The 13,555-nt window shown below is 37.2% G+C and overlaps 1 protein-coding gene across 2 annotated transcripts in view; it reads left to right on the forward strand.

Moving 5' to 3' along the window:
- rabgap1l (RAB GTPase activating protein 1-like) overlaps positions 1 to 13,555 on the forward strand; it is a 90,247-nt gene that overhangs the window by 12,409 nt on the left and 64,283 nt on the right. For both annotated transcript variants that reach the window (XM_086089046.1, XM_086089047.1), the window contains exons 10-13: positions 436 to 602; positions 4,327 to 4,456; positions 8,364 to 8,457; positions 9,068 to 9,218. In XM_086089046.1, the coding sequence (XP_085945172.1) occupies positions 436 to 602; positions 4,327 to 4,456; positions 8,364 to 8,457; positions 9,068 to 9,218 (542 nt within the window). The remainder of the gene's footprint in view (positions 1 to 435; positions 603 to 4,326; positions 4,457 to 8,363; positions 8,458 to 9,067; positions 9,219 to 13,555) is intronic.

Here is a 13,555-nt window from a genome sequence, read left to right on the forward strand (position 1 = left end):
CCCAAACCATAAAGTTTTCACATTGGCTTTTATAATGATTGGATTTTCTAGTTAATGGGGAAATATTTACACAGTATGATCTGGTGGTTGGCACAGCGTGTCTGCCAGGCTGAAAGCTTGCCTCACTGAATCTATTAAAGCTATCAAATTGTAAAATGTGGCAACTTGCTGACTGTGAAACCCAGAGAGTTTAAAATCCAGGGAGATGGCAGATTGGTCAAAGCCGTTTGCACATGTAGACACAAACACACATACACACTCATTTGAGAACATTTAGACACACAGGAGGAACGCGAACATAGAACATAAATGGCTTGTGTGATCAGTTTTACTACTTCAGCAATGTAAGCTTTTTAATAAGGTTTGTAAAATAGTTTGTTTTGAATGTATATTCAGTGCTTAGCAATGCTTTTCACCCCCTATTGTCTGGTACAGATAAGCAAATCCACATGACGGTGGCGGTGGACCTTGTTGTAACCGAGGTGGTTGAGCCAGTTCGCTTCCTGCTGGAAACTGTGGTCAGAGTTTATCCTTCAAATGAACGTTTCTGGTACTTCAGCCGCAAGACCTTCAGCGAGACCTTCTATCTCAAACTTGGACAGGTATGTTAACACATACAATACATTTGCTCAATAAGCACATCTAAAGTCTTCCTATTGTTATTGTTACTCATCTGAGAATGGGGAGAACATGTATCCTAACAGATTAGAGTTGCAAGCAAAAAAGGAAAATAATTGAGAAATAAGTTCATATGTTCTCGTATATAGTTTTATTATTTTGGTTTGATGAAACCTTTTGGTCATAATTGTAAAAGGTATGTTGGCACTAGCGTAACACTGCTGGAAAAACACCATACTTAAAGTGCAACTCAACACCCTAACAGACTTTTGCTCCACCCCTAACTATTATTTGAAAACTGCGCTCAAATTGCCTGGAGGACCATTGGGCTTGCGAGGGGAGAGAGAGTTGGGTGTTGTCTGGCTGTGATTGACAGCAGCAGTGAAAATTACTATCTAAATCAGGGTTCACCAATTCCGGTCCTCCAGGTATATGTTTCCGCCCACTAGCACACCTGATTCATATAATCAGCTCATCAGCATGCCTGATAACGATCCTGATCTTTAATATTAGATGTGTTGGTAGGCGGAAACATCTAAAACCTGCAGGACTCCGGACCTCAAGGCTCAGAATTGGTGAACCCTGATCTAAATAATTTCTATACTAAGACAAGCTATGCTAGGTAAACTAATAAAATGCGATGCTAATAAATCACTAACCTAAAGATCGATTAAGATTTTCACAAACATTACTATCTCCAACTTGCAATGGAGGCGTGTACGAGACTCGCCCAAGGAAAGTAAAAACAGCCAATTGTGTTTATCCCAGTGTTTAACCTGAAGATGGTGCCACACAGACGGTTTTTGCCCCGAATTTAAGCTTTTAACAAACAAACATGCACTAAAATGTAAAAAATAATGACCATCACATGTAGACAGCATCAGTAGAAAACCGTTTATACAGTTTATCAGTAAAAAACAACAACTTGATTTTGTGTTGAGTTTGGGAATGTTTTTCTTTGACTGGAGTTGCCATTATGTATCATCATCATAATTAAGAACAGTTCCAAATACCATTCAGTCTCAGCACACAATCTTGAGGCTTCTGCTAGAATGCTGAAGGTGAAGAAGAACCTCATCCAATTGAACAAAAGAATAACTCTACCAAGAGGAAGATTAAGGTTTTGGAATGGCCAAGCCAGAATCCGATCGAACATCTGTGGGGCGATCTGTGCAGGAGGAAACTCCCTCATGTTTTGCCTGCTAATAGACTAATATCTTCTTCTTCTTTTTTTTTTTTTAGAATGCAATTAAATTGGGGTCAAATGTATTAAACTCTGCAAATCTAAATTGGCTGTGCTATATTTCAACATGGGCATCAAATTTAAGTGATGGCAGCATGCTGCTTTGATGAGTTTTGCTAAAGAAAGAAGTAAAATAAATTTTCTCCTTCCTCACAAGAATGTGTTCTTGTCGTGTGGGATTCCTCACAACTTCTTTGATTAAAAGGCACTCAGAGATGAGAGATGGCCAGCCAGCTCCTTCTGCCTTGTTATGGAGAAGGGGAAAAAAAGTACAGACTACAGTACTATATATAGCATTAGCGAGCTGGCAAGGCAGTGGAGTGTGGGGAAGCTTTCCATTGTAGCAGGCTAATAAGAGGCTCTTTCTCATTATTGGTGTGTTGGTAATTAACGGCGGCAGTCTGACTTGTACGCCTGATTGCCTACGGAGTTATCTCCTTCGTAAATGGAGGACTGGTGCACTGGTTAAGAGCTAATTAAAAGATAATGTGTGTGCGTGTGTTTTTCTTTTTAGGAAGATGTCTATCAGGAATTACGCACATACTGTACATGTGTACATGTGTAATTTTACTTTCCTATTTCCCCCTTAAAAAGAGTACCGTAAAAACTTTGAAAAATGTACTTACATGATTCATAAAATATGCTGGGCTAATGTTACTACATTTGGGGTAGTGTAGTGCAGTCATTTCTGGTGCTCGAGTACTGATTCCAGTCATTTCAGAACATGGAAAATTTCTGAGCTTCTAAAGAAAAACGCCTGGAAAATACATGCAACTAATATCCATTCCAAATATTCATGTTCATTTCAACACTCAATCATGCCACATCTTGGTTTATTTTTTTTTTATTTGACTTTGCCTCTTCTAACCTTTTTCAGGTCACCTCACAAGCTTTAATTTTTTTTATCTGGTTATTTTGGATATGGGATTGACATTATTGATTAATTAATAACTGATTGGAGTTTACTTGTTGTCCCTGTGCTTGTGTGTGCATATTCACTGGGTAGTACGACTTCCTCCTGTATTCCAAAACATGCATGTCAGGAGCCGGCATAGGCTCCAGTTCCCCCGTGATACCGTAAAGAATAAGTGGTAGAAAACTGATAGACCAATAATGATTATTTGATTGGATTTTTTATTTGAATCTAGTATAAATTCTGAATATGTTTTCTTTGTTTAAATATGGTTTCCAAGTCAGCTATTTGAAGCATGATTGTATTCCTTGCAAAGTGACAGGAGAGCAGGAGATCTCAAGTGACCCGTCTTTTCTTGAGAACACGCTTTTAACCTGTTTAAACTTATTGAAATTATATTAAATCAAATGAATTTTCTATGTCTTATTTAATTTATCCACAATCTAGCCGTATGTTAGATTCCTTTTATTTTTCTTCTCATCAGTGGTTTGAAAAAGGCATTAGATGTTACGGGGGGGTTGGATCAATACTGCATCAAAGCTTATTGATCCACGTTCCCAGCTGCAGGTGAGAGGCTAAAGCACTACAGTTAGTGAATAGACTAGAAATAAACATCACCTGCTTATGACACCCAAGGGCTTGTGCATTTCTTCGACTGTGATATTGGACATAATAAGATTTATTGTTTCACACACTGACATACACTGTACTACAGTATGCTGAAAATGTTATTCACAATATGGTTTTGATTATTTGATCTTGTGTTAACTATTTCAACCTTAATTTGCACTTTCAGTCAAAGGTAGCAACTTTCTTGCATGCTACAGTAATGTTGAATTCTGTGCTTGAGCTAAAAATGGTATAGGTCCCCTCAAAATAGCTGGCTAGCGTTCTACACAGGGTAAAAAAAACAAAACAAACATGCCCTCATCACCAAATGACACAAAATCATTTGCCGATGCCCAAAAATCAATAGACAATTTAAAGTTTGAAGGATCTATAAAGAAATCATGTGTGCGACTTGGCGGTGGTGACCCCTGATATGACACGCTGAAACGCCCAACACAGCATAACATAACATAACAGTACTATGGTACACAATTTTTTTTCTAAAAATTGCTATTAATTAATTAATTCATTCATTTAATTAAGTTCTAAATGTTTCTTCTTTTTGCTGTTCTTCACTGAAAAACTCACCTTTTGCTGTTTTTTTGCTCAGGCAAATTGTTTGTCTGTCTGCATTATACTGACCCCTGGTGGCAAAGTTGGGAACACCAGAAGGAGCAGCACAATGTCTGTTAAAACATTAAGAATATGAGCTGAAATTGTAAAATGTTTACATTCTGTTTAATTATGGTATTACAATTTTTTATACAGTACAATGGTATAGAATTCTTGTTTTCATATTAAAACATTCCAAAATATTAGTTTCTGATATGTATATGTATCAAAAGCATAATTTAGATGCAGTAGTTTAAATTTTAAAATGGTATATTTTTAGTTTTTTTATATTTTTAAATTCAAGATAATGATACTACGTGCGTCTATACAGCATGCACCAGAGAGGGCAGGTCAGAGTGATGCTGTGTACGAGGTGGTGAGTCTTCAGCGGGAGGCAGAGAGAAGTAATGAAGAGAAAGGACAACTGGCCTCGCCCACTGAAGAGGAGGAGGTGGATGATGGTAAGAGTGACCACTTACTCCTACTTACTCTTTGTTTGGACTGCTTGGTTCCTTTACCGATTGTTCTGCCATCATCCATTATTATTAATGCTTTGAAATTCATAATCAAAGTTAGGTAGAGTCCCCACATTGTGCTAATCTTTTTTTGGGATTTAGATTATTTTCGAGTGTCAGGCACATTTAATGAAAAGTCATTTAAGTAACAATGTGGTTGAACAACCTCATTTATGGTGTCAATTGATTCCTATATGTGCTTAACACATTTCTTGGACGACTACAAAATGTCACAGCTCTAAATTAATAGCATTAATAATTTGATACAGGTACTTGTTTTTACAGGAGCATTTTGAATGTTTTGTTGTGAGTACAAATTACCCGCGTCTCAATTTTTTGTATTAACAAAAGGCAGCAAAAAATTTCTCCATGTGCAGTTATTGACCCACCCTACGCCACTCTTTGGCCTCCCAAACTATAGCTGATGGTTTTCAACTGTCACTGTGGGAGCCATTCAGAGGACTTTTTCTGTACCCTCTCTCCTCCCCTCGAGACGAGAAAATAGAGACACTCAGGGACATGGAGTTGGAGGTCAGCCTTATTGTGTACAAAAATGAATAGCCGCACAATGTAGTAGCCTCAATACAAGCGCACAAGTTTAAAAAAAATAATAATAATCTTCTCCGAGGCTTCAATGTGCCCCAAGGTGAATTATTTTTTTTCTCATTGCGGTTCCCTCCACAGCACTGTCATCATTGTCGAGTGTGTTTTGGTCACCCTTTCCGACACGCATAAATACATGGAATGTTACTGTTTCCATTATGCATCCTCTGCTCTGCTGAGAAGGAACCATCCTGTATTTGTGTAATACAACACAATGAGGTTGGCTTTGATCTAAATAAAAATCAATGCAGTTTTTTTTTACACTTAAAAGAGGTTGAATTTATTGAATTACACCTGTAACAGCATTAGCAGGGATTCCCCAGGCTGTCATGAACACTAGTCACTGAAATATTGGAAAGACGTTAGGGATGTTCACAGATAAACTGAAATAACATAAAATCACAGTTAACATTTTAAATGTTCCCGTATTTAGCATCTCTGAGAGTAGTAGTTATTTTTTTTGGCTTCTCCCATCTAGTGTGCATCACAAAAGCAAACAAAGAGAGAAGATGAAGCAAACCATAGCAGAAGAAAAAGAAGAAGAAAAAGAGGACACGACATGTCAAATCTTTTGAGTTATCACTCTGGTCAACATTCCAAATTACCAATGCAGTTATTCAATCTATCGCTAGCAATTTTTTAAACACATTTAGCAAGGTCTTGCATGCACGGAAATTCATTTTGCTTGCTGCTGTTGACAAATTCCAATGTGATTTTGTATGCTTTGTTTTCAAAATAAAACCTTTTGCATTTCTTTCAGCGTGTGTATTTGTATACGCATATTTTCATCATACCTTTTCATCTCTTGACCTTGTATATGAAAGTGACCATTTTTAATTTAAAAGGTAAGCGTCGTTATGTACATCATCTTCTTAGTCCTTGTATGTTTACAGTGACTGCAAACACGTGCGTTCTTCCCATGTGACCTCAGAATTCCCGGAGCAGAAGCACCACCTTTGTGCTGGCTTTTTGAAAGGGATCTTTGCTCACATACAAAGCCCTGCAAAGCTCGTGTCTGCTGTTGCTGTTGGGATGTATAGAAGCAGTGTGCAGAGGATATAATGGCATAAGAAATGCATACATGCATGGACAAAATTGTTAGCACCGCTCTGTTCAAGAAACCCCGCCACAGTGGTCACAGAAATAACTTGAATCTGACAAAAGTAATAAATAAAAAATAAAAAAAATGAACGTAACTAATAAAGAGCAGACATTGCTTCCACCTGGGGCCACGTCCAGTGATGTTGGGTACAATCCCACGGTTCTTACATTTCTGAATATATGCAACTGTAGTCACAGGAACATCAAGCTGCTTGGAAAAGGTATTATAGCCTTTACCTTTAATGTGCTTGTCTACCATTTTCTTTCATATCTCTCTTTTGATTTCTCTGGTACATGTTTAGTGTTGTACACACTGTTACCAAACAGCACAATGACAAGTTGTCATACTTTAATAAGTGTGGCGGACTAGTTGCAATTTTGAATACACTTGTGATGCCAATTAGTGGACACACCTTGGTTGAACATGTCCCTATGGCCAAATTATTAATCTTTGATTTTCTGGGTGCCATCATTTTTGTCCAGGTTTGTTTCATAATTTTGTTTTTGAAATAATTATGTTTAACCACAATTCAAAGGCAATATCTGATTTTCATTAACTAATTGTCATCATATTTCTATACTTTTGTCAGATTCAAGTTATTTCAGTGTCCACAGTTTTTTTTTTCATTAACAGTGGTATACCAATAATTTTGCCCGCACACACACACCTATATATTTTTTTTTTCACACATTTAGTCTATTATTTCAATAAACTTTCTCTCTTTTTTTCATTAACATCATGCACCGCTACAACATTTATCACTAGTTTGGTCTATGTCTTCTCCAACACATCACAAATATCCTCAACATGGTACTGCATTCATGGTACTGCATATTCAGCCGGCTGAATATTTGTATCTGTACCATGAGTCATCTGGCAACCAATCTGTCTGTCTGTTCCGACATTTCACAATCCTAGTTTAATTAAAGCCTTAACCAGGCACTCACCAAAGTACTGGAAAATCCAATCATTTAGCTGTTAATATTCATTGGAGTATGCAAGAAGACATTTGCTTTCATCCTTCTATTCATCATCATCATTATCTATACTGCTAACTGGAGAGAAACAGGAATGGTAAAGCCTATCTCATATGCCTTATTGTGGTTCTTTGTTGATTAGTCTTGGGAAATGACATGTATAATTTGTGAGATACAGAAGAAATATTTGAAAAACCTACTTATTACAGTATGTGACTATTATTCTCTCTTGCTAAATCTAAAGTTACCTGCAGTGAAAAGCTAATTAATGCATTGATAATGTTTACAACTTCTTGGTAGTTGGTTCCATTTATTATGGTACTATTCCTCATTAATAATTTTTTAGCTAATTGCTTTGTATAAATCAGTTAGCTAACTCGAATATGTGCTATCACAGCCGCTCCATATACCGGTAGTCTGTTGTCTGAAATCCGCCCCTCCCTTTAAAATGTTGGACCTTCATTCAGCCAAGTCATGGAGAAACAAGGTGTGAGTGCATTTTTATGTAAGTTATCTGCACGTTTACTTTACAATCCAATACAAGTTTTGGAAATAGGCATCTAACAAAATATTTGGTTAATTCCGAGGACGAGTGTTTCAGAGAAGCTATTGGTGTACAAGCAAATAGTCATTTCTCCATGATACTGTATTTCTCTATTAAATATGCTGTATTTTGCCCTTTTAATGTATTGTGTGTAAGTGTGAATTAAGAATTAAACACATGAGAAACCACGGTGGTATTACAGTGGCATTCAGGACTGCATGTACATGTCTAAATGCTGCATATACACTAGACTAGACTGTGTTTGTGTTCTAGTGGGTGGCTTATGTGTGGGAATCGGTCTCTTCAGCAGCAGAGCAGAGGGCTAGACAGGCAGTTAATGCTGCTGTATCTACGCACAAGTGTTTTGCTGTGCTGATTGCCACTTGTTTGCCTTGCAAACTGCCAGATGCAAGAACATTACAATAATGGAATGTGTAGGCCCAGTAGAGACTCTCCAACCTCCATTAGATTGTGTGGTTTGAGCGCAAAGGCACAATTTAAATGCTTAGCACGAGATCTTGGATTGAGTTTTATGTTTTCATTTGACCGAACGTCACAGACATCATGGTCATTATTGGTAGACGAATGTCTAATAAATATCCTGTGGTCAATTTGTGTTGTGTGTAGATAGTGACAGTGAAATCTCCAGCGGGACGGGAGATGTTTCCAAAGATTGTCCTGAGAAAATTCTGGACTTGTGGGGAGCAATCCTCAATAGATGGTAAGGCCACAAATCTTTTAATTTTGCTTTAAAAATTTTGCATGTTTTAAGTCTTGAACACATTTTAATTTTCATGTGTCAGAAGCATTTGCATGGTATTGATTAAATTCCCTTAATTTGTATTAAAAAAAAAAAGTCTTATTTTGAAACATCACCGCTACAGGGTTAACAACATTTAACATTTGCTTTCTGTTGCATTATTACAGGAGATTTTTTTTTTTAAATCTTGGGTTAAAAAGTACCTTATAAGAATCATGGATCATAAATGAATGTGTGTCATTTTTTTAAGGGATGAATGTGGTTGTTAATCTTTGTGATACAACTGAAGCTAGTCTTTGCAATTCTACCTTCATCCATGTTAAAATATCGATAGGATGTCTTCTGACTATATGCAGACTAAAACACATTTGGTTTATTAATAGTAAAATCCAGCCCTATGAATACAATACCTCTTATCTATACATTTTACAAATGTATACTAAAGATGAATTGTTAGACATCACCATATATAGCACTATAGTTGCAGTTGGTTAAAAATAAAAGATGTTGTTCCACAGTGCTTTTTTAAAGTAATACTGTGTGTGTGCGCGTGTGTGTGCATATATTTTAGGCATGGGAACCTGTCCAGTCGTCCAAAGGGTTTGCACCCATTGGTCCGTAGTGGCATTCCAGAGCCACTGAGAGCTGAAGTATGGCAGCTGCTGGCCGGTTGCCACGACAACCATGACCTGCTTGAACACTATCGCATCCTCATCACCAAGGTAAATGAATGACAGACCAGTCAGGGCTATTTTTTGTTACAAAGTTCACTTAAGCTCGCTGGTGTGTGGGCAAACAAAATGGGCTTGGAAAAACATCCCCCAGGTGTGTCAAATGCTCCAGGATATGTATTTTAGGTTACCTATACCGTATACTATATTTTTCTGCAATTGGCTGGCAACCAGTCTAGGGTATACTTTGCTTCTTGGCCAAAGTCAGCTGGGATAGGTTCCAGCTCAGAGAATGGATGTCGGGTCAGATTCATTTTTATTCAACAACAGTCACGCCTGTAAGTTGCCATGGCTAAAAGTCACTATTTACCTTTGAATTTTTTGTCAGTTTTTGGATTAAGTAAAACAATTACTTATATACTGTTGACCCTCAATTTAACTCATTCGCTGCCTTTGACAAAGCATGCTTGTCAATTACATTTTTTCAACGAGAATAGGCTGGAGGAACGTCTGATTCCGCTCCACTGTACATTTCAAACTTGGCAACAACTTTGCTGATGCACAACCACCAGTAAATGGCGTCATGAATTTGAGATGTGAGATCAACACAGTATGACAGTCCATAGGGAGAAATGGTTGTATTTCGTGCAACCTACCGGGTAATTTTTTTTCTACTTTTGATTATAAAAGAATGGAAAAAGGCAGAAAGGAGAGAGTCTATTCTGTCATTTGGTTGATTCGGTCCATATATAATCATTGAACACAATATCATGTGGGTATTAATTTTTGTTTTTATGTTCTAAAATGGCTGGTTTTGATTGATTGACTAACTTGGGAACAGCACGAACCCTTTAGAGCTGATTGTCCCTTACATCGAAGTACTTTTTTCATGGCCTAAAATAATCCAATACAGTACAAAAGTATGCTTTGTACTTTTTCATAGCCTAATAAAACACAGTACAGTAAAAAAAAAAAAAAATGCTTGAAACTGTTTTAAAAGTTTTAAAATGGATCCAACCGTAGTCTGTTGGTGCTGGTGGGGAGGATAAGGTCAGTTGAATTAAAGTTCCGCTGTATTTTGTTACCCTATACAGTACATGATATCCTTAACTCATTCACTGCCATTGATGGCTATAGATGTCAAAAATTAATTTTAACTATTTCAATTAGTTTACCATTTTTCCCCATTTTTGTTCACAAGAGTATGAAAACCTAGAATTTAGAACAGATATAAAATTTGCGATTAATCGTGAGTTAACTAGTGAAGTCATGCGATTAATTATGATAAAAAAAAAGGATCGCCTGACGCACCTCATTTTTAATAATCTTTTCTTAAAAAAATGAAATAAAATAAAAATTAAATTACTTGTTTTTTTGTTTTTTTTAAAGGATAAGAAAAGATTATTAACAATTAGGGGCGTCAGGCGATTACATTTTTTCGTAATTAATCACATGACTTCACTAGGTAACTCACGATTAATATTTTTTTTTATATCTGTTCTAAATGTACAATATTTTTTTTCCTAGGTTTTCATACTCTTGTTAACAAAAGTGGGACAACATTTTTAAACTAATAGAAATAGTTTAAATGAATTTTTGACGTCTGTAACCGTCAATGGCAGTGAATGAGTTAAAAGGCATATTTGTTTAATATTACTACTGTTATTATTGTGCTTGTATTTCAAATCTCAGAATGAAGTGTGTGTGTGTGGCTCAAGCCCATCTTTAGTTTGTGAGTGAGAGATTTTGCTAATCAGTGGGCAGAATGACAAAGACAAGACACAGCAGCAGCTGGGTGAGGAGGTGATATGAACACACAAAGAAGACAAAGATCTTGGCTTTTAAGGGAAATACAATACTCGTTCTCTCCCTTGCAGACGGATGGGTAAATCTACTGACCACAATCAAAAGGCACAAAGGATGAAGTCAGGATAGTCTGGTTAGAAAGATGGAGGGAGCAAATAAATATGGACCCATAAATGATGTTGTCACTGAGGAAAGGATTAGAGGTTTGGAACCCGTGTAAACAACGAACAATCTGGCAGACTTTTGTCTTTCTGGAGTCACATTTTTAGTTGGCGGTCATCAAATGTGTACATTTCAGCCGATATCCTCCTCAATCTATTTCTCTTTTCAAGGCTATCTGTTAAAGTACCTCGATATGTCTGTCTTTCCTGTTTCTTAATATTTCTCAGTCTGTAGTTTTATCTTAGTCGCATTACTTCCCCCAATCAAAATGACCCCAATCTTTCCATAGGCAGCACAATTTTTATGCTTTTGTTTCAGGAGACAGTTTTCTGTTGCTCTCTTCTTACATAAAGCCAAGCCTTTTTTTTTTTTTCAGATGATTTATTCTCAAATCACTGACTGGTGCACACCCACCTCCTGTCTTGCTGGAGTATGGTATTGATAGGCGGGTGGTAGGGCTATTAATAGAATGGATGGAACTGGGGGAATATAAAGGAGAGAGGCAAAGAGGAGGGAACAATGACAGTGATGGCTTGGGCGATGTGGAGCATATTAATGTCTATTCTCTGGGCTCAGTGACAACATTAATGCTCATTGAGTTCTAAGTAATTGGACTGTTGCCCTTATTGGAAAGGTTTAAATGTAAATAATTGCACTTTGTATCAGTAGGATATCTGGACTGGGGTTTTGTTTGTAGTTATTTAACACCTGATGAATGTTAAACCACATTTGGTATCTAAATTGTAATGCTACAATGATAGTTGATTTAACCATTGCTTTTGAAATCATTTCATCTTGGTTCATGTCATTTATTACTCAAATTCATGTCATAAACAACTCTGATTTGGTCAATAACACCTGTTGAAATATATCTATAATTTAGCAGTTTATTTATGCAACCTTGGTTTTATATGTATTAATAGTTGTGTTTTCAAAAATTTATGATTTTTATTTTTTTGCGTTCATATTAAAGGCAATTATAATTGACAGAGCAAATGGGGCATAATAGTATACATAACTTATCTCAGAAATATAGTAACACTTTATTTGCTGTCTGCTTTTGGGTTAATGCAAAATGGCGGCCTCATCGTGAGACTTCAACTCACAGAACCCTCTGGTCTATTGCAACAATATAATGTAGTGGCATGAACGTAAAGACATCTTGAGTGACAAAAACAGACCATTTACAAAGAAGCATTTTCATTAGTTTTTCATGGTAAAGGTGAATTATGCCATTGGAGAAAAATGCTTTATATAGCCATCCTCAGAAAATACTGTATCTTGTAAATCCTGAAACCCAAGTATATAAATAAATGACTGTTCATATTAACAATGTTGGCCCTCTTCATAAATAATCGTTCTACCGCCTGTGGTATCTATCCCCCGAGGTGAGAACTATTGGGTTAGTGGTGACTAATATATTGAGTGTCTAGCAACGTGTAGCCTGTGGCTAACAAGCTTGATACTACAAGATTGCATGTATCATGTTCAGTGTTGCATTGCTCACAGTTACGTTCATCATACAGTCACAAATGCACAATTTGTTGGACACACACGCACGCACACACACGCACCCGTACACACCATGGCCTCAGGGCATCTGAGACATTTACAAATAACTCTCTTTCTCGGCTGGCGCAGCACTATATTTGTGGTTGGGTTTGGTGTTTGCTGGTGACATTTTAACAACCTTTTCGTTTCCCCGAGCTGAACAAGCCCAAGGTGTGCTACTACGCTTGAACCCACATCTTAAAAAACTTGGCCAGCTATTTCGAAGCCTGCTTTTCCAAAGCCTAGTGACACAAACGGCAGCCAGTCTATTAGAGGGTCACGACCTCTTCGTGACATCATTGTATGACCAGCAACAGTTTCACAGTAGGTTCACTACTCTTTAATAAGAAACTAGTGGATTTTATGACAAGGCAACCCCAAAACATAGCAAAGCCTCCTTCAAGTTTCAGTTCTTTTCTTCGTACACAGCAAATCGGTGAGTGTTCAATTTCCAGTGTTCGATCAAATATGCAGTAAGCAGTGTTAATTTAACAATGTTATGATAAAAAGTTACACTGTCAGAGTAAATTTCCTTGAGTGTTGGGGTGGGTGTTGGGTGTAACCTGAATAGCACTACCTTAACGAGTGTTAAATTGACCACACCCTCATTTCCGGTTAAGGAGAAACTTTCCAATTTTCCAGCGCGCTGTCGACATTTCAATAGCGATACATCCTGTTGTTGTTGGTGTTGTGGTGGCATGGCCCAGAGGTAGAGTGGACGACTCTCGACCCTGAAAGCGTGGGTTCGATCCCAGGCCAGTGTGACTATGTCAAAGTATCCTTGAGCAAGATACTGAACCCCCAGTTGCTTCTGATGCCGTATCATCAATAGTCAAAATGTAAAGCGCTTTCAGGGTCTTGTAAGGAGG

Source organism: Leptonotus elevatus, chromosome 11, assembly GCF_054856555.1.
Source record: "Leptonotus elevatus isolate MCC_2025b chromosome 11, RoL_Lele_1.0, whole genome shotgun sequence".
Lineage (NCBI taxonomy): Eukaryota > Metazoa > Chordata > Actinopteri > Syngnathiformes > Syngnathidae > Leptonotus > Leptonotus elevatus.